This window comes from Arachis ipaensis, chromosome B2, assembly GCF_059453495.1.
Source record: "Arachis ipaensis isolate K30076 ecotype BB chromosome B2, ASM5945349v1, whole genome shotgun sequence".
NCBI classification, from domain to species: Eukaryota; Viridiplantae; Streptophyta; class Magnoliopsida; order Fabales; family Fabaceae; genus Arachis; species Arachis ipaensis.
In genome coordinates this window covers 77,161,331-77,182,813 of record NC_142437.1, presented here as the reverse complement: position 1 = coordinate 77,182,813, position 21,483 = coordinate 77,161,331, and the positions used below count along the sequence as shown (strand labels likewise).

The 21,483-nt window shown below is 41.8% G+C and overlaps 2 protein-coding genes, 1 non-coding gene and 1 pseudogene across 3 annotated transcripts; 1 reads left to right on the top strand and 3 right to left on the bottom strand.

The window, feature by feature from the left end:
- The first annotated feature begins 762 nt into the window (after positions 1-762).
- LOC148574471 (protein FAR1-RELATED SEQUENCE 5-like) lies at positions 763-2,229 on the top strand (annotated as a pseudogene).
- A 1,153-nt stretch (positions 2,230-3,382) lies between these two features.
- LOC148574470 (B3 domain-containing protein REM14-like) lies at positions 3,383-4,790 on the bottom strand. The gene is made up of 5 exons (XM_088505901.1): positions 4,728-4,790; positions 4,376-4,641; positions 4,202-4,298; positions 3,931-4,110; positions 3,383-3,604 (listed from the first exon to the last, which is right to left on the bottom strand). The coding sequence occupies exons 1-5, from the start codon at positions 4,788-4,790 to the stop codon at positions 3,383-3,385; spliced, it is 828 nt and encodes a 275-aa protein (XP_088362027.1).
- A 4,433-nt stretch (positions 4,791-9,223) lies between these two features.
- On the bottom strand, positions 9,224-9,817 carry LOC107610975 (uncharacterized). The gene has a single exon (XM_016312948.1). The coding sequence runs from the start codon at positions 9,815-9,817 to the stop codon at positions 9,224-9,226; it is 594 nt and encodes a 197-aa protein (XP_016168434.1).
- An 11,105-nt stretch (positions 9,818-20,922) lies between these two features.
- LOC148574469 (small nucleolar RNA R71) lies at positions 20,923-21,030 on the bottom strand. The gene has a single exon (XR_015906014.1). It is a non-coding gene; the product is annotated as a small nucleolar RNA R71 (small nucleolar RNA).
- Positions 21,031-21,483: the final 453 nt, after the last annotated feature.

The following is a 21,483-nucleotide window of genomic DNA, read 5'->3' as shown; positions in this document are numbered from 1 at the left end:
GGCTTCGGCGTGAGACGTTCCAGAAGTGAAAAATGCGTCAAATTAAGGATACGGCAGGAGTTCGTGTGCCACCGACAAGGGTACCGATCCTCGAAGTTCTACTCGATGCCTAACCGGCAAAAGAGGCCGAGGGCCGAGACACGGTGTGGATGCTCTGCAAAGATGCTACTCCGCATGGACGATGAATCAGAACGTTGGCACGTTGCGTACTTTTTAGACGCGCATAACCACCATGTTCTTAAGTTGCGATTTTCTTCCATGCTCCCAGGCCATCGGAGGATGAGCGAAGCGGACATCGAGCAGATGAACGACATGCGCAAAGGGGGCATTGGCGTCTCGCGAATCCACGGTTTTATGGCGAGCCTAGCCGGCGGGTATCATAATGTCCCGTACACAACAAGGGACATGCACAATGTAAATGCAAAGTAACGAAGGGAGGGTGGCCTAGATGCAGAATCGTGCCTAAGGTATCTCCGAGAGTGCAAGGCAAATGATCCAGCACTATACTACAAGGAAGTTGTTGACGGTGAGGGCGTGTTGCAACATTTGTTTTGGTGTGACGGCACCAGCCAAATTGATTACCAGGTTTTTGGAGACGTGGTTGCATTTGATGCAACGTACAAGAAAAACGTTTACCTTTTACCTCTTGTAGTATTCTCCGGTGTGAATCACCACAACCAAATGGTTGTCTTTGCTGCTGCACTGGTGGCAGACGAGAAAGAAGAGACCTATGTCTGGCTGCTTCAACAGTTGCAAACTTCAATGAAAGGGAAGGCTCCCGTGTCCATAATAACCGATGGTGACAGAAAAATGAAGTCTGCGATCGAGCAAGTTTTTCCAGAGGCTCACCATTGACTCTGTGCTTGGCATCTACTCCGAAACGTCACGAGCAACATCGGAAAGCCTAAATTCACCAAGATGTTTATGGATTGCATGCTTGGAAACTATGAGGTCCGAACATTCCAGAGAAAGTGGTTTGAGATGGTTGAGAAATTTGGCATCGCCAATAAAAGATGGGTACATGACATTTACGAGAGAAGGCACAGTTGGGCCACAGCATACATACGGGGAAAGTTCTTTACCGAATTTCAAACGACTTCAAGGTGCGAGGGCTTGCACGCTGTGATATCACGGTATGTTAAGTCTCGATACAGTTACACTGAGTTTTTACGTCATTTCCATCGATGCTTGATGTTCGTGCGTGCAAAAGAAGTGGAGGCTGATTTCGAGTGTGCAAAGGGTGACCCTGTTATGACCACCAACCTGAAACAGTTGGAGCGGAGTGTAGTCGAGAACTACACTCGGGTAATATTCTATTTGTTTGTTTCCATTCTTGACAGGGCCTGTGCAATGAGGGTGGTTGACTCTGAAGACAACGGTTCCTATTTTATCCACACCGTCTCTCGATACGGCACTCCGGGGAAGGATTGGCGTGTTGTTGCGACGTCTGATATGAGGGAGGTCCGATGCACGTGCATGAGAATGGAATGTTTCGGGGTCCCCTGCGAACATATAATTGCGGTGCTTGTTCTTAGCAATGTTCATGAGATCCCAAGGTCTCTGATATTGCCGAGATGGACCAAGGATGCAAAACTTGTGGCGGTGCAGTCGATGGGCGTGATTTGGGACGCAACACTGGTGCCTGATGGATTGGTACCGGAAAGTGTGCAAGATTGCATGTCACAGCACTGAAAAGTTCCAGTTTGCAAGAGACATTGCCATGCTAATGCTGAAGCACTTCAAGAACGAAGATGCAGGGGACACTAGTTTTCCACCCGAGGGGCCACCTACTAAGGGTGGCGGAGCCCCGACGCAGAATCCACCTAGGTGCAATACAAAGGGTAACGGTGCTCACGGTGGAAAGAAAACCCAGCGATGTCGTTTGTGCCGGGAGGTGGGACACAACAGGATGACATATCCGGATAGCCGCACAATGGAGTCATCTAGCGCAGTTGCAGATGACATGGATTCGATGGATTCGATGGACACTGACATGGTTGGTTAGTCGCTTTATAGATGATCTAGTTAAGATTTCTGCCCTGTTAAATGGTTCTAATAATTTGTTTTTTACATTGGTGTCAGCTCTATGATAACCTATCCGGCGATCTGTATGCGACCGCGGAGATTCCTTCGTTCCAATGCTCCGATAGTGACACACAGGCTGGGTTTGTTAACAGCGACTTCACTGGGACCAACACGTTCGCGCCAGTCATGTCTCTCGCTGATTAAGCAAAGGGGGCCTACAGTCGTCACCATAGTGTGTTGCAACGGTAGGTTAGTCGAACCCTTTCACATTCTCCGGTAGGCTGTAGCCGCACACCGAATATTGTCTGCATTTCATCTTAGTACAGAACCGTCTATATGTCATCGACGTTAAAACAAGTTTTTGCTATGTTGGCTTTCGTTGGTTTGTGGCTGTGCTCTAGAATTAACTGATTTTAATCGTGTATTTTCAGTAAAACCATAGAGAGGAACCGATGACTGATTCCAGAAGTGGAGGTGTGAAGTGGTGTCATGCGAAGAGCTGCAATCCACTGTCAAACCTAATGTATTATGTATCGCTCGTTGTCGACCCTTTTGTTGAACCAGACATGGTAGTTAGGGGCATCTTTATAGCGATTCTATGTTTAGTAGATATTTTGTATATATGGTAAGTGGATATTTTGTATGTAACGTTTATACGGATATTTTGTATGTAACGTTCAGCGGATATTCAGATGCACATCTCTTAAAATAACTCCCTTCGTCTGCCTCTTTGCAGTAGACATTCGGAACTGATTACATCTTGTACTAGCTTGTGTACTCATTGGAAAATGCATGTGGTTCAATCGCGGTTTTGAAATTCTTTGTAGGGGATCATGGCTTCCGGACGTAATTTAAAACACCCTTTTAAAACACCGGACGTGATGAATTGAATGCACTAAATAAAGGATGGTAACAACTTTAAATCAATAAACAACTACCACCAATTATCATTTTTAGGAGATTAACAAATCATTTTGAAGTTTCAAAATTCAAAATTACAAAAATTAGGTAAAGTGAAGAGAATTACATTCAAGCTTCACAGCTTAAAATTACATTCAAACTTCATAGCCATGGGCACTAATTGACATACATTTCTAATATTGGGAGATCACTCTATTTGCAATGCTACGTGCACATTAACAACAGAAAAGATTATCGTGTTTATCATAAAGCATAAGTTAATGAGGGCAAGGTAGAATTGTATGCCTGGAAATAAAATATAGATTAAAGATACAGATGTATGGACATGCATCTTGCAGCATTGTACTTCACAAACGGAGGCAAGAAAACAACATGGACCGAGTTACTTGGATGGGGGTGGGGGGTGGTGGTTGGGGGGTTTAGGATACATGAGTTCTCAATATATATGCAGCTGGTAGTCTTGCGGCACTAGCCGCTCGAAGACACACACATGGCCGTGTCTTAGTTGGCATGCAGTTGCTAAGGTAGACCAGCCTACTCCAAAACATCCGTTCGTCCTCCCGACATAGTGCGTATACTGAACGGTCCACGCGCCCCTCTCGTTGGTAATCGAAATTGGGCTATCCTCGTAGACTCCCGGAAGAGGTAGGACATTTGGCTGGAAGCGAGGACATATTTTTTAGAGTGAGAGCAATGAAATAATTGACTAGAATAATAGTACCAGATATAGTTGCCTTTAAATATAATTGTCGGCACATTTACGAGAAAACGGGATGCCAGGCGGTGTACGATTGGCTTGACAAAGAAGGGATTGGTCGATCTGAACCCATCGGCTATGTGCATTGACCTGGGGGCCGTCGGATAGCTTATAAAAGTGCAGTCCGTCCTCGGCCCGGCATGGGCCAAGTAGTTGATTTCTATTGTATGACAGTTGAAGAACATGACATACATGGTGTTTTGAATGTCGTGATAATGGAACAGTACCAGCCACTCATCCCTTAGGCCATAGTGTTCCCAGACAGCGTCCCATCCTCCATGAAGAACGATCCTTCCATTAAGTTCCATATTCCAGCCCACGCGATGACGCTGTCCTGTAGGCGTGGTTAGGGTCAGGGGTCGCGGTAGGGATTGGCCATAATCCCGCGAGAACCGTGGTGGGAGCATCTGTAGCGGATGGTAAAAAAAAATAAAATGTGTCATACATGGATGGATTGATGATTGCAGGTAGTAAAAGAATTGAAATTGGCGTCTATACCAGTGTATCAGGGTTGTTCACTAGCATTATCGCGAAGAACTGGACTGTATAGTTGCCATGTGCGGGTATTGCCGGAAGACTTCCGTTTCGCAAGTTTCTGGTACAACGTAAAACAGCATAAAACAAACGCCTTAGCCGAGTGCATACAGAAAACCCGCTAGATAATCTTGTTACTTTCCATAGTTGATCTCGCAGAAACTTGTGCCATGGAGGGCCACATAGAAAAACTTTGGTTGGTGATACGATAATAGCAGCATGGCACCGATTCGAAGATGGTAGTGTTCGTAAAAGGCTCGCCACCCTCCAGTGAAGACGATTTGATGCGGATGCTCCTCCTCGACAACCCACGAGATGCTCCACGACTGACCATTTGTAGTGCTTATCTCGACGCGGTTGCTCATGTTCTCCCGGACTAGGTTGGAGAAGGTCGGCGGCATTCTCTGCACGATTAAGAAATCGATATTGATGTGGGCTTGCATGCGGGTCTTGGGGTTATGGGATTAGAGCAAAAAAACTGAAAACTTACAATTTGATTTTCCATGTTGGGGATTATGAAATTGAAGAAGCGGAAATCAGCAAGCGCCGGCATTGTGATACCTCGCCTGTGATTTCTTGGATGGTTGCCGGTTCTTTACTGCCGAAAGCTTTTGAGTCTCCAACAATGGCTTTCCTTCTTCGAAAAGTATGTGCTTTTTTGTTTTTGTTGACTGAAAAACGTACGCGCGTTAATCTGGCGAAACACCTCCTGCTTTTTTAAGTTTTTTCTTTTTAATAAATAACCCTTAAACCTGATTAGACTAGGCATTAATTGGGCATTAATGTTGGTGCAATTACCAAGGGCAATAACCGGATTTCTAAAAAGGTGATAATCGAAGGAATTCAAATTTAAATTATAGCCTTAATTTAATCTTTATCATCTATTCCATTGAGTGGGTCAGTGAAATATCACTTCGTATTGTCAGCCTTGCCTTGGTGATGGATGGACGGATTGATGTAGTCGATGGAAGCAGGTAAGTTGTTCATAATTACACTTTTTTGTATATTTATGGTTTTTATATTTTTTTCTTGAACATAACTCTTTTTTTGGGTCATGCTGGAAAATAACATTAAATAACATCAAGATACAATAACAGTAATAAGATATATGACCCATGATATAATTAGCCCAGGAAGACTGTCCGTCCATTGAGGAGGCCCAACAATGTCACATAACATAACTGGTATCAATTCATCCAACAAAAAAAAATGCAGTGCATAACAAAAAAAACTTTGTATTCGGCCCCTTCACACGTAGCTTAGACACGATTCCCTCGTCTTGGCCGCTTCGGCCGCCTTTGCAAGCAATGCACCACGTTCCTCGTTGCATCTTCCCATTAATAGTGCAATGGCCATTTTGATTTTGATCTTCTCTTCATCAAGCTACAATGGTCATTCCGGCGTTTATTAGAAAGATACAGTGGAATTGCATTTTACTGCGTAGGTGAACCGTCGTCCTATTGCCATCCACTGCATGACCCAAATGCCAGAGTCTGTATTGCTGTTGTTTTTTGGCACCCCTGGTGCGGCCATGATGTCGAAACTGGCAAACTCGGGAGCGCTCTTAGAGCGTAACTTTTTATACCCGTCAGTTGCAACGATTCCATCCAACGCAGTTAGCTGGCACAGATTCGCCAAGATAAAAAGATTAGCGTATTTGGATAGGACGCTGAATTAACTTATGTGCGCTTACCATGCATTGTATGACACGTCTCCTTCTTGCCTTTGATTCTTTAGTTGCATTCATGTAAAATTGGAAGACCTGCTTCTCCGACAGGTCAACGACAGCCAAGAATCAGTGCTTGTCGCAGTCTTCTTCCAATACTGGCATATAGACATGCGATTGATAGAAAATCCAAATACGATAAGATAGTCATAATTCAATCCACTTAGGTTCAGAACTTGCGTACAAGAATCGTATCGGTCGGTAGCTTACAAGGCGCAGGTCTTCCGTCGGGTGCATGTAGTCATTGCCGTATCGCTGCGCCAAAATCTCAGGGTGGACGACATCCATTACATCGACCTGGTTACTCAGGGAGTATTCAGAGGATGAAACAAGTCACCGTGCATGACAACGGTACATGGTTGGTGTTAAAACAGAGAATGTTAAATCATAGTTATGCATTCAACTAAACTACGGAATTAGAATTTGGCCGTACCGCAAACTTCGGATGCAAGCACCACACCGCTCGATGGTGATCTCCATCAGTTTCTCCCTCCAATGCAACCATGATCGTGATCAACTCCATTATCTGCAAATCATTGGACGACAAAAAAATCAGACTTCGCATGGAAAGATTAAACTCGGATTAGTGAAAAAATCCATTAATTCGAAGAGGATATGATGGATTGCTACGTGCCTTCGGGGTTGGTTGCCGTCCGTCTACCAGGCATTCCATGTCAGAACGAGTTGCATGTTGCGACCCGACGTGTACAACAATCTCCCTGCAGTCAACAAATGGAAGATGTTACACCCGCGAGCCCAATTTAACTGCGGCCTTCCGGCACTAATGACGCCACACGGCAGATTCAGTCATTGGTTTTCAGATAGCATACTGACGTGGGGTCGGTATCATGGTCGTAGACGTACTTACAGATTCTCATCTCGTGCTAAGAGATGGGACATACGTTGGTGGTGTTTTTTCCCTTCTTGGTCAAGTTTGACGGGAGATGGCGCGGAATCTGCTTATAGGTGTCGGCTGTCCGTCCGTGGCTGCTTTTCGGCTTCGATGAGCTCTCGTTGGATGACGTCATTGTGTTAAAGGGAAAACTGCCTTTTCTGTTATGTGTTGGCTGCAGTCAATTGCGCCCTGTCGGGTTGTCTGCATTGTTGCTCCGTTGAGGTGATATAGTCACTCGGTTACCCCCGTATACTTTTTCCTTGAATCGGGTGAAGAAGCATGTGGCCTTGCCACCCTTTGGCCCCTGTTCGACGCTGTTCGTGTTGGACCTGCACATCTTTGGGTGCATGGCCCGTTTTTGATCGTCGTCGTCATCGTAAACAGACATGTTGACGTCTCTGCTGCTGCTTTTTGTCGACGACTGATGTAGCCTCTTCCTCATTGTTATTGGAAGCATCATCTGTCTATGGTTGGGAATGGAGGCGCGTGACATCGGGTTGTGCATGTATTCCCTGTCGGCGACCGGTAGTCTTTATTTCTCTATCCAGTTTCCATCGGACGTTGCGTTGACTTTCTGCACAGGTCCCTTTTGTGCCTGGGTGAGAGGCTCTCTGAGACCACCCACCAACAACCGAATCGGCACCATTTTCTCTTCGACCCTATCCGTTCGGCGTTGCGTGCTCTTTCATGGAAAATCGTAACAGATCTGTCAGATGGTTCGATTTACCTAAACAGTTAGAGCGAAAATTGAGACGGGTGTTACCAACCTTTGTGTTTTCGAGCACCTCTCTCATTATTTCCAGCAACGCATCGTTCGAAGTGTTGTCGTTTGGGTCCGGTGTTCTCTGGTCCTCCTGGCATTGGGCGCTCGTTAGTACGTTGTGGTATACAACTAACTCAGTAGAATCGGGAGCAGCACAAGCATAATTGAAAAAAAATTATGTAAACCAGCCAATGCACCACAATCGTACCTGAGCTGTGTCGTCATTGACATTGTTGGATGCAGCGGGCGTTCCATGATTGGCCATTGTTGGTTGCAGTATTGGTCGTCGGCGTTCGATGGGTCGGTCTGCATTGGTTGTATATGGGGATGATCGTGTTTCCGTGATGGCTTGATGTGTGAAGACGATCGATTCGGCTAGCTGTTGCCCGGTCAAAAAGTTGGGTCTGCGAACACCTTTCTTGGAGTATGAAGACGGTCAGCTCCGTCGAGGCAGGATACATCACATGCGATTAGAATTGGACCGGTTAGGCAACCTTGGGTGCCGTCCAATGTTCAAGCCTTTGCAAAGTGTTTTCTAACATAGCAAAAGGTGACCTGCCATTATATGATATTAGTAGTGTCTGCACATGGCGATACGATATTAAAATCTATTTTAATTGTGTGGCATGGAAAAAATAAAAACTTAATACGCAGAATGACAAAAATTCAAATAAGAACATTTAACACTATTATTATTACGGAGAGTGGAAGGTGAACAATCTATTTTCCTATTATTATTTAATCTACATAATGACACGTTATAGTTAATAATCTAAAATGATAAGAATCAATAACTTATAGTTATAATAGATGTATCAAATTGAATACAGCTTTTATTATTTTCATGTTAACGTTTAACGATAGGGGGTTTTCCAGCGCATAACAAGATATATACATATGAATAATTTTTTTTCCAACTATTGAACATACAATGCAGGGATCCGCTTCCATAATATCGCCCTCCGTCGATGCACCAACGTCTCACTGTCACTGTGGCATGGCAGCCTATGTGATCGTCTCACACAAGTGGCCACTCCTTCAGGAAACTAGAGAACCCACCCCCACAATTAAAGAACGCTGAAGGGACATGTTACTCGGCCACTCGCCTATAAATACGGTGATTCTGTGTCGGCTAACTAAATTAATCTTATCCAACGAAATCTCCATCACAGAAACACCGTTTACCCCTGTTGCTGCCCGTCTATGAATATTTTCGCGTACTATGATCATACAATCACCCATGATCGTCACAGGATTCCATGGAACACCCAACTGACCAGCAACTCCTAGCTTGATGAATGGGACCACGCACATTGATTCCAAGTCAATCTTGCCCATATGGTCGATAGTCCGTGTGTGGATCGTTCATATCTGACTAGGTGTGGGATGTAATCGACCACACACATCGCCTGCACGTGTTGAATTGAGATACGGTTTATCCTAATCTTGCTCAGAAGAAGGTTGCCTGCATCCAGAACGACCACATGCATTTTCAACCGTGGCATCACGTCCACCCTAGTTGACCCACAAGGCCTTACCAAGGTAGAACACTGATCTCGCACCGAGGTGAGTGAAACGCTGATCATTTATGTACTCGTGTTTTCATAATCCATCTGCGGAATTGAAAACATTGCAGTGCAAGAACCTGTTTTTGAGATACCTCTTTGAAATATGGACGACGTAGTAATTTTCAGTTCCCGCCCGATATCCAAATGCGTATCCGATAACGGCTTGTTTCCATAGAGTGTCTGCCGGATCGTCCAGTTGTCGAGCGACTCGCAGCAGTGGGTTCCATACCATCAGTCCCTTATCAAAACCAGCCCGGCTATACCGGACACAGATCATACCACAATCTGAGCCGATGACACTCCACCATCCGCGAGGACCCAGCTGTTTTAGCATTGGCGCGGGTACTCTTCCTCCGTCTAGACAGTCCACAAGACAGAAAGATACTCTTGAACAATACGTCTCTTGGTCACCAATCAGGAGCAACAGCTTGTGGTGTTTCCCGCTGTTTGCGATCGTGTTGTCCCTCCTAAATTCGTCGGAAGACAGTCGGACACGCCAAGTTGTGCTTGTGGTTCTGCATTTTGCTACCGTCTTCGGGTCTGTCTGGGTGAATATCTCTATCAATATATCGTCCAGACAGACCTGGTCACCCATCTCAACCACTGACTCCGCCAACTGATTTGCCATATCTAAGCTACTTTTTTTCTTTTTTTTGAATGTCGTGAATTAGACTATCCAGAACAAAATAGAGTAAACATGTAAGGGATGCGTGTACTATACACTTCCTCACTTTTGCTAGATTGTAGTGTTGAGGCGCGCGGTTGTGCATCATGATGGGTCTAACCCTCTTGTTCCGCGTATAGCTACAGCGAGCCGTCACTCACGTCACATTAATAAATGTAAATGCCCCCTTAAATACAAAAAAATTTGAAACAATTTATTAACATCGTTTTTCAAGGAATAACAAGAAATTAGATAACAATAAATTCAATTTATTCCAGTTTCAAACAAACTAGGGCGATTGCGATTGCATTGGGAAGAGTCCCACAACAGTGACCAGGAAAGTTTTTTTTTCTTTTTTGAACATGGCTTTGGGTCATCAGTTTGACTCGGCCCAAAAATAGAAACAATTTGCCCCGCATCCCAACCCAATCCCCGCACCGACCCAGATAGAACCGGACCCTGCAAGATATATACATAATGTTAACGTTTTTCCCATATTTTTCCTAGAGAAAGATTAAACCCATCGGATAAAACTAGAGAAAGATTAAACCCATCGGATAAAACGGGGCATATATTTAATGTTAATGGTTTGAATCGCCAGCTAACAACTCAACGGGTGGAATATGCCTCCGCCCTCGAGGCTTTAATCGACCGGTCCTTGCCAGATTAGTGTCACAGGTGTCAATCAACAAGAAGACTATTGGGATGTGAAGACATGATGCCATAAGCAGAGACGTGAATATGAACCCTCGTTGTGCGTTGCTATTTCAAAAGCTAGTCTATCACTCTCCCCGTGTGCTATTGAACACATAATGTAGGGATCCTCTTCCATAAGCTCGTCCTCCGTCGATGCTCCGATGCCTCGTTGTCACTGTGGCGTGAGATCGCCAATCAGAACCGCTTGGAAATGTGATTATCCAGGCAGAAGATTTTACGGGTGTTCTGGGTACGGAACCAACAGGAGATGCTCGTTCTTTTAGTGGTACGATCCAGAGCCCCCGGCTCGTTATTCCGATGTCATTCGCATGTTGCTGGAAACCAACAAGGGCATTAGAAGTGAGAACATGGAGTTGAAGAAGAGCAGACAGGAACTCTTAGACGAGGTGCGTCGTTTGCAACAGTGTGTACATGAAACGACGTCAAAGCTCAAGGCTGCCGTTGCAGCCTCTATGACCATGGAAGACAACATGCTTGTGAGTGTCCGACGACAAGAAGGCATGGAGTTGCGATTGTCGCGCTGATATCCGTGATTGTTTTGTTGTTTTTTTCTCGATCAAAGTCGCCAGTTGAGGGTTTTTTTTTGTGTTGTTGATGACTGAAATACATTGTTAATTCAAATGATTTGTTTAACATTGATTGTAGCGTGGAGTTGTTTGCATTGGCACTGTGTTTTCAATCTAATTAGATAATTTTCATTTCCTGTATACATTCTACTAACTATAATAAACCACGATACACATCAATCCATGCGAAAAGCATAATTTAAACATACCCAGAATACAAACAACGATTATATTTGGTCCATACGTACTCACGATGGATTTACGCAGTGACAGCCTACTTGCCGCATATACGACCGAATCACACAAGCGGCCGCTCCATCAGGGAACTAGGGAACCCACCCCCACAATTATAATGCGCTGATGTCACTCGGCCACTCCCCTTTGAATGCGGTGACTCTGTGTCGGCTATCTAAATTAATCTAATCCAATGAAATCTCCGTCACAAAACCACCGTTAGCACCTCTTGCCCGCTTATGATTGTTTTTGCGCACTCTGATCATACAATCACCCATGATCATCACAGGATTCCATGGAACACCAGACTAACCAGCAACTCCTAGCTTGATAAATGGGACGAGGCATATCGAGTCCAAGTCAATCTTGCACCATATGGTCGATAGTCTGTGCGGGGATCGTTCATATCCGACCAGGTGTGGGATGCCATCAAGCACATGTATCGCTTGCACGTGCTGAATTGAGCTACGGTTTATCCATATCTTGCTAAAAAAAAGGTGTCTGCATCCAGAACGACCACATGCGTTGCAATCGTGGCACCATGTCCACCCCAGTTGACTCACACGGCCTTACCAAGGTGGAACGTTGAGCCAGCATCGAGGTGAGTGAGACGCTGATCGTTTATGTGCACGTGTTTACAGCTTCCCTCTGCGGAATTGAAAACATTGCAGTGCAAAAACCTGTCTAGGACGTGCCTCTTTGACATATGGACGACGTAGTAACTGTCAGTTCCCGTCCAGTATCCAAATGCGTATCCGATAACGGCTTGTCTATGTAGGGTGACGGCCGGATCGTCCAGTTGCCGAGCGACTCGCAGCAGTAGCTTCCATACCAGGATTCTCAAATTAAGATCAGTCGTGCTATACTAGACACAGACCATACCGCAATCGGAGCTGATAACACTCCACAATCCGCGGGGACCCAGTTGTTTTGGCATTGGCGCGACTACTCTACCTCCGTCTATACAGTCCACAATACAAAAAGATTCTGTTGAACCGTACGTCTCTGGGTCACCAATCTGGAGCAACACCTTATGGTGTTTCCCGATGTTTGCGAGCGTGTTGTCTCTCCTAAATTTGTCGGAAGACAGTCAGACACGCCAGGTTATGCTTGCAGTTCTGCATCTCGCCGCCGTCTTCGGGTTTGTCCGGGTGAAAATCTCCATCAATAGATCATCTGGAAAAACATGGTCACCGATCTCAGCCAACGACTCCGGAAATTGATTTTCCATATTCCAAGTTGCTTTTCTTTTCCTTCTTTTTTTTGAAGGTCGTGAGTTAGACTATCTAGAACAAGGGCAATGGAGTAAGCATTTATGGGAAGCATTACTATACACTTTCTCACTTTTGCTAGATTGTATAGTTGAGGCGCGCGTAGAGTTGGGCATTCTGACCATCTTGTTCCGCGGATAGCTACAGCGAGCCGTCACTCACGTCACATTAAGAAACGTAAATACCCCTTAAATACAAAAAAATATGAAACAATTAATTAACATCATTTTTCAAGGAATATCAAGAGATTAGGTAACAATAAATTCGATTTATTCCAGATTCAAAGAACATGGGAGATTGCATTGGGAAGAGTCTTGCAACAATACCATGGAAAGCGATTTTTTTTTGACGTGGTTTTGGGCCAGCAGTCTGACCCGAACCAACACAACAGAAACAATCCGCCCTGTATCCCAACCCAGTCCCCGCACCCGGTCCAGATGAGGCCCGACCCTACAGGAACCTTATCTTTGCTCTTCGTCCTCCTTCACGCTGTGTTCTCCCACTACTGTCACTGTTTCCTTCAGCTCACCTGAGTTTGATGCATTACAAGACGAGGATATAGGAATTGATGGGTGGGGCTGTATGGTCTGGATAGGGTTAACGGGCTTAGCCAATGAACAAAAGAAAAGATAGAACAAATAAATATTAATTTAGAAATCACGAAAAAAAATTAGACTTTAGAAATAATAATAATAATAATAATAATAATAATAATAATAATAATAATAATAATAATAATAATAATAATAATAATAATAATAATAATAATAATAATAATAATAATAATACCAGCTGGCTAAGACGAAGGTGGGCAAGTGGCCTCAAGAAATGTGGCGTGATTTCCTCTCTCTCCTATAATAATGTCAGGGATAAATGGTAATACTAAATAATAATAATGATAATAATGTTAACATCGTTACTTGTTTATTAGCCATGAAACAATAAATAAACTTCGTATTTCAAAAATGTCCAATTATAAAGAAATATATTTTATAATGCTTTATGTTATTCTACATTAGTGTTTAAGGGGTTTATGGTTGAGGGTTGAGGGTTTAGGATTGAGGGTTGAGGGTTTAGGGTTTATGGTTGAGGGTTTGGGGTTTAGGATTGAGGATTTATGGTTTAGGTTTTGGGATTTAGGGTTTAGAATTTAGGGTTTAGGGTTTATGGATTTAGGGTTTAAGGTTTATGGTTTAGAGTTTATGGTTTAGGGTTTAAGAGTTAGGGTTTAGGGTTTAGGGTTAATGGTTTATGGTTTGGGGTTTAGGGTTTAGGGTTTAGGGTTTAGGGTTAGGGTTTAGGGTTTTGGGTTTATGGTTTAGGATTTAGGGTTTATGGTGTAGGGTTTATGGTTGAGGGTCTAGGTTTTAGGGTGTAGAGTTTGGGGTTTATGGGTTAGTGTTTAGGGTTTAGGGTTTGGTGTTTAAGGTTTAGGGGTTAGGGTTTAGTGTTTAGGATTTAGGGGTTTAGGGTTTAGGGGTTAGGGTTTATGGTTTAGGGTTTAGGGGTTAGGATTTAGGGTTTAGGGTTGACAGTTTATGGTTTGGGTTTAGGGTTTAGGATTTATGGTTTAGGGTTTAGGATTTACAGGTTGGGGCTGAGGGGTGAGGGTTTAGGGTTTAGAGTTTAGAGTTTATGGTTTTGGGTTTAGGATTTAGGGTTTAGGGTTTAGGGGTTAGGGGTTAGGGGTTTAGGGTTTTGGGTTTAGGGTTGACGGTTTAGGGTTTAGGGTTTAGGGTTGACAGTTTATGGTTTGGGTTTAGGGTTTATGTTTTAGGGTTTAGGCTTTCTAGTTTAGGGTTTAGGGTTGACGGTTTATGGTTTGGGTTTAGGGTTTAGGGCTTATGGGTTGGGGTTGAGGGTTTGGGGTTTAGAGTTTAGGGTTTATGGTTTAGGATTTATGGTTTAGGGGTTGAGGTTTATGGTTTAGGGTTTAAGGCTTGAGTGTTATGGTTTAGTGTTTAGGGTTGAGTGTTATGGTTTATGGTTTAGGATTTGGGATTTAGGGTTTGATGTTTGGGGTTTAGGGTTTATGGTTTAGGGTTTAGGATTTATGGTTGAGGGTCTAAGTTTTAGGGTGTAGGGTTTGGGGTTTATGGGTTAGTGTTTAGAGTTTAGGGTTTGGGGTTTAAGGTTTAGGGGTTAGGGTTTATGTTATAGCAGTTAGGGTTTAGGATTTATGGTTTATGTTTGATGGGTTTAGGGTTTAGGGTTTAGGACTTAAGGTTTTTGGGTTAGGGGTTAGGGTTTTTGGTTTAGGGTTTATGGTTGAGGGTCTATGTTTTAGGGTGTAGGGTTTGAGGTTTATGGGTTAGTGTTTAGGGTTTAGGATTTGGGGTTTATGGTTTAGGGGTTATGGTTTATGGTTTAGGGGTTAGAGTTTAGGGTTTATGGTTTATGTTTGATGGGTTTAGGGTTTAGGGTTTAGGGTTTAGGACTTATGGTTTAGGGGGTTAGGGTTTAGGGTTTAGGATTTAGGGTTTATGGGTTAGGGTTTAGGGTTTATGATTTAGGGTTTAGGGTTTAGGATTTTTGGTTTAGTGTTTAGGGTTTAGGGTCTAGGGTTTAGGTTTTAGGGTTTATGATTTATGGTTTATGGTTTATGGTTTAAAGTTTAGGGTTTAGGGTTTATGGTTAAGGTTTATGGTTTATGGTTTAGGATTTAGGATTTATGGTTTAGGGTTTGGGGTTTATGGTTTAGGGTTTATGGTTTTGGGTTTATGGTCTAGGGTTTAGGGTTTAGGGGTTGGGGTTGAGGGTTGAGGTTTTATGGTCTAGGGTTTATGGTCTAGGGTTTAAGGTTTAGGGTTTAGGGTTGAGGGTTTATGGTTTAGAGTTTATGGTTTAGGGTTTAGGGTTTATGTTTGAGGGTTTATAGTTTACGGTTAGGGTTTAGGGTTTATGTTTGAGGGTTTAGGGTTTAGGGTTTAGGGGTTAGGGTTTAGGGTTTAGTGTCTACAGTTTTGGGTTTAGGATTTAGGGTTTACGGTTTAGGGTTTAGGGTTTAGGGTTTAGGGTTTATGATTTATGGTTTATGGTTTAAAGTTTAGGGTTTAGGGTTTATGGTTTATGGTTTAGGATTTAGGGTTTATGGTTTAGGGTTTGGGGTTTATGGTTTAGGGTTTATGGTTTTGGGTTTATGGTCTAGGGTTTAGGGTTTAGGGGTTGGGGTTGAGGTTTTTTGGTCTAGGGTTTATGGTCTAGGGTTTAAGGTTTAGGGTTTAGGGTTGAGGGTTTATGGTTTAGAGTTTATGGTTTAGGGTTTAGGGTTTATGTTTGAGGGTTTATGGTTTACAATTAGGGTTTATGGTTTAGGGTTTAGGGTTTATGTTTGAGGGTTTAGGGTTTAGGGTTTAGGGTTTAGGGGTTAGGGTTTATGGTTTAGTGTTTACAGTTTTGGGTTTAGGGTTCAGGGTTTACGGTTTAGGGTTTAGCGGTTTATATATTAATGTTGGTTATTGAAACAATAAAATTAAACCCTATACTTTTCCAATTAATAATAACGTAACGAGATTCGGAGGGGGGTGGACAATGGTGCTCATAACTGGGTGAGGAATAGATACTACTAATCCGCGCATGATAGTGGAAAGCAACATCCGCCACTAATTTCCTTGTAATGCGCACAATGCGAAACTTTATGACGCGCTGACCTAGAGCTTGGGTAGCTGCAGACGAGTAGGTGTAAATGTCAATTCGCAGTATGGGACAATGCACTGTGTATAGATATATATGCTTAAACAAGTATGGCACAATCTTAGGACAAACCGGTTAATACGTACGATGGAAAGGGAACCGGATAGCTAAAGGCATGTAATTTATTAGCCATTTTGGCTTTGTCCCATCTCCCAACGAATGCCTTTTGACGGTGTACCAGTGTAGGCAATAAAGCATTACGCCCATTGCATATGTAACTCGCAGTCCCATGCCTGTACGATATAATCAATTAAAATAATGGCCCCGTTGTGTTGATGGGGGGCGAAGGCATGGTCAGATTTAGCACCGTAGTGGAAGCCTGTTGAGAGTTTTGGATAGATTTGACCGCAATCGTCCCAGAATAAGTGATTGCAAAAGGAAATTTTATAGTATAGTGTCACTCAGAACTTTCATTTTTGGATACGGAACAGACCCTAAAATGATCCCGCATACGAACGTACCATACGGGTGAAAGATTTGTCGCGCGTTTGATGATTACAACGAATACCCGTGACTCCACCCACAATACCCTACTACCGTAAACATAGACGCATCACACTCCGAAAATGGAGCACACAAATGTCGGCATTTGCAAGGATCTTTGCAATTAAATAAACCCACCTACCCTTCTAAACCACCATTATTCGAAACCCAAACAACAATGGGCGACAAAGAAGCACGCTCGAGCTCCAACGGTGACACAGACAACAGGTTAAACAAGTTTCGTTTATGACTTTTAGAATACAACAAAATGCAGTACTGATGAGCGGATAATTTATACGCTTTTTGGCATTATTTTTACATAGTTTTTAGTATGATTTAGTTAGTTTTTAGTATATTTTTATTAGTTTTTAAATAAAAATAACATTTCTGGACTTTACTATGAGTTTGTGTGTTTTCTGTGATTTCAGGTATTTTCTGGCTGAAATTGAGGGACTTGAGCAAAAATCTGATTCAGAGGCTGAAGAAGGACTGCAGATGCTGTTGGATTCTGACCTCCCTGCACTCGAAATGGATTTTCTGGAGCTACAAAAACCCAATTGGCGAGATCTAAATTGCGTTGGAAAGTAGACATCTAGGGCTTTCCAGAAATATATAATAGCCCATACTTTGCCCGAGTTTAGATGATGCAAACTGGCGTTTAACGCCAGCTTTCTGCCCTATTCTGGCGTTAAGCGCCAGAAACAAGTTGCAAAGCAGAGTTAAACGCCAGAAACAAGTTACAAACTAGCGTTCAACTCCAAAAAGAGTCTCTACACATGAAAGCTCAATGCTCAGCCCAAGCACACACCAAGTGGGCCCGGAAGTGGATTTCTATATCATTTACTTATCTTACATAACCCTAGCTACTAGTTTAGTATAAAAACTACTTTTAGTGATTTATTTTATATCTTTTGATCATCCTTGATCAGGGATCAGTCTTTTGACCACCTTTAGGGTCTTGGTTATTCTGTTCCCTCTCTAGGGCCGAAGCCAATGAACACTATTATCACTTATGTATTTTCAACGGTGGAGTTTCTACACACCATAGATTAAGGTGTGGAGCTCTGCTGTTCCTCATGAATTAATGCAAAGTACTATTATTTTTCTAATCAACTCAAGCCTATTTCTTCTCTAAGATATTCATTCGCGTACAAGAACATGATGAATGTGATGATTATGTGACGCTCATCACCATTCTCACCTATGAACGCGTGCCTGACAAACACTTCCGTTCTACATGAAAACAAGCTTGAATGCATATCTCTTAGCCTCCTGATCTACGATCAGAGTCTTCGTGGTATAGGCTAGAATTATTGGCGGCCATTCTTGAGATCCGGAAAGTCTAAACCTTGTCTGTGGTATTCCGAGTAGGATTTGGGAAGGGATGGCTATGACGAGCTTCAAACTCGCGAGTGCTGGGCGTAGTGACAGACGCAAAAGGATTACTGAATCCTATTCTAGCATGATCGAGAACCGACAGATGATTAGCCATGCGGTGACAGCGCATTTGGACCATTTTCACTGAGAGGACGAGATGTAGCCATTGACAACAGTGATGCCCAACATACAGCTTGCCATGGAAAGGAGTATGAAGGATTGGATGAAGGCAGTAGAAAAGCAGAGATTCAGAAGGAACAAAGCATCTCCATACGCTTATCTAAAATTCTCACCAATGAATTACATAAGTATCTCTATCTTTATTTTACGTTTATTTATCTTTTAATTATTAAAACTCTATAACCATTTGAATTCGCCTGACTGAGATTTACAAGGTGACCATAGCTTGCTTCAAGCCGACAATCTCCGTGGGATCGACCCTTACTCACGTAAGGTTTATTACTTGGACGACCCAGTGCACTTGTTGGTTAGTTGTGCGAAGTTGTGAAAAAGAACTAAGATTATGAATGTGCGTATTAAGTTTTTGGCGCCGTTATCAAGGAATGAACGATCACGATTTTGTGCACCAAGTTTTTGGTGCCGTTGCCGGGGATTGTTCGAGTTTGGATAACTGACGGTTCATCTTGTTGCTCAGATTAGGTAATTTATTTTAATTTTAATCTTTTTGTTTTTTTTTTATTTTCGAAAAAACATCAAATGTTTTTAAGAATTTTTAAGACGGAATTCTAGAGTTTCATGAGATATGTTGAATGCTGGCTGGCTGTTAAGCCATGTCTAATCTTTTGGACCGAGGTTTCACTTATCCTTAGAGAAGAGCTTCTTTGTCTTTCTCAGCAATTTAGCTGTTGTATGTAATGATCTGCTAAAGCCTGGCTGGCCATTGGCCATGTCTAGTGTTTTGGACCAGAGCTTTCACTGAAAGCTTGGCTGGCTAATAAGCCATGTCTAATTCCTAGACCGGAGTTTTAGACTAACATTACATGATTCCTGGAATTCTCATTAAAAATTTTGAAATCCTTATTTTTCTTTTCCAATTAACTTTCGAAAAATCCAAAAAAAAAAAAAATAAATAAAATAAAATCATAAAACCAAAAATAATTTTGTGTTTCTTGTTTGAGTCTAGTGTCAAATTTAAGTTTGGTGTCAATTGCATGTTCTAATTTTTCATAAAAATTTTCGAAAACTCATGCATAATGTTCTTCATAATCTTCAAGTTGTTCTTGATGATTTTTCTTGTTTGATCTTTGTATTTTCTTGTTGTGCATCTTTTCTTGTTTTTCATATGCATTTTAGAATTATTAGTGTCTATAGAGTAAATTTTTTTTAAGTTTGGTGTCTTGTATGTTTTCCTTTTCTTAAAAATTTTCAAAAATAAGTTCTTGGTGTTCATCTTGATCTTCAAAGTGTTCTTGGTGTTCATCTTGACATTCAAAGTATTCTTGCATGCATTGTGTGTTTTGATTTATAATTTTCATGTTTTGAGTCTTTTTGTTGTTTTTCTCTCTCTTCATAAAAAAATATCTTTCCCTTATTCTCTCATAAATTTTCGAAAATTTGGTTTGATTTAGTCAAAAAGTTTTTAAATTTAATTGTTTCTTATGAGTCAAATCAAATTTTCAATTTAAAAATTCTATCCTTTTCAAATCTTTTTCAAAATAAATGTCAATCACATCTTTTTCAAAATCAATTTCAAAATCTTTTCTAACCTCTTATCTTTTCAAAATTGATTTTCAAATCTTTTTCAAATTAATCCTATCTTTTTGTTTGATTCTTATCTTTTTCAAAACTACCTAACTAATTTTCTCTCTCTAATTTTCGAAAATCACTAACCTCTTTTTCAAAATTTCTTTTCATTAACTAATTATTTTAAATTTTAATTTTAATTTTATTCCTTTTCGTATTTTCGAATTATAACTAATATTTAAAATAAAAACAAAAATATTTTTATTTTATTTTATTTAATTTTCGAATTCTTCTCCCTCTCATCTCCTTCTATTTATTTATTTATCTACTAACACCCCTCTTTTACTCAAAAATTCGAACCCACTCTTCTCCTCTGTGTTTGAATTCTTATCTTTTCCTTCTTCTATTCTTCTCTTCTTATACTCATATAAGGAATCTCTATACTGTGACATAGAGGATTCTATATTTTCTTTTCTGTTCTCTTCTTTTTCATATGAGCAGAAACAAGGATAAGAATATTCTTGTTGAAGCTGATCCTGAACCTGAAAGGACTCTGAAGAGGAAGCTAAGGGAAGCTAAAGCACAACTCTCTGGAGAAAATCTGATAGAAATTTTTGAAAAAGAAGGAGACATGGCTGAACTCAACAACAATGCAAGGAAGATGCTTGGTGACTTCACTGCACCAAATTCTAACTTACATGGAAGAAGCATCTCAATTCCTACCATTAGAGCAAACAATTTTGAGCTAAAGCCTCAATTAGTTTCTCCGATGCAACAGAATTGCAAGTTTCATGGACTTCCATCAGAAGATCCTTTTCAGTTCTTAACTGAATTCTTGCAGATCTGTGATACTGTTAAGACCAATAGGGTTGATCCCGAGGTCTACAGGCTTATGCTTTTCCCGTTTGCTGTAAGAGACAGAGCTAGAATATGATTGGACTCTCAACCTAAAGATAGCCTGAACTCTTGGGATAAGTTGGTCACGACTTTTTTAGCCAATTTCTTTCCTCCTCAAAAGCTTAGCAAACTTAGAGTAGATGTTCAAACCTTCAAACAGAAAGAAGGTGAATCCCTCTATGAAGCTTGGGAGAGGTACAAGCAACTGACCCAAAAGTGTCATTCTGATATGCTTTCAGAATGGACCATCATGGATATATTCTATGATGGTCTGTCTGAATTATCAAAGATGTCATTGGACCATTTTGCAGGTGGATCCATTCACCTAAAGAAAATGCCTGCAGAAGCTCAGGAACTCATTAACATGGTTGAAAATAACCAGTTCATGTACACTTCTGAAAGGAATCCTGTGAGTAATAGGATGCCTCAGAGGAAGGGAGTTCTTGAAATTGATACTCTGAATGCCATATTGGCTCAGAACAAAGTATTGACTCAGCAAGTCAATATGATTTCTCAGAGTCTGAATGGATTGCAAGCTGCATCCAACAGTACTAAAGAAGCATCTTTTGAAGAAGAAGCTTATGATCCTGAGAACCCTGCAATCGCAGAGGTGAATTACATGGGAGAACCCTATGGAAACACCTATAATCCCTCATGGAGAAATCATCCAAATTTCTCATGGAAGGAT

Coding starts and splice junctions, on each gene's coding strand:
- LOC148574470 (XM_088505901.1), bottom strand. CDS start 4,790: ATGCCGGCGCTTGCTGATTTCCGCTTCTTCAATTTCATAATCCCCAAC. Junction 4,299..4,375: donor TGCGAGATCAACTATGGAAA/GTAACAAGATTA, acceptor ACGTTGTACCAG/AAACTTGCGAAACGGAAGTC. Junction 3,605..3,930: donor GCCTAAGGGATGAGTGGCTG/GTACTGTTCCAT, acceptor CCTCGCTTCCAG/CCAAATGTCCTACCTCTTCC.
- LOC107610975 (XM_016312948.1), bottom strand. CDS start 9,817: ATGGCAAATCAGTTGGCGGAGTCAGTGGTTGAGATGGGTGACCAGGTC.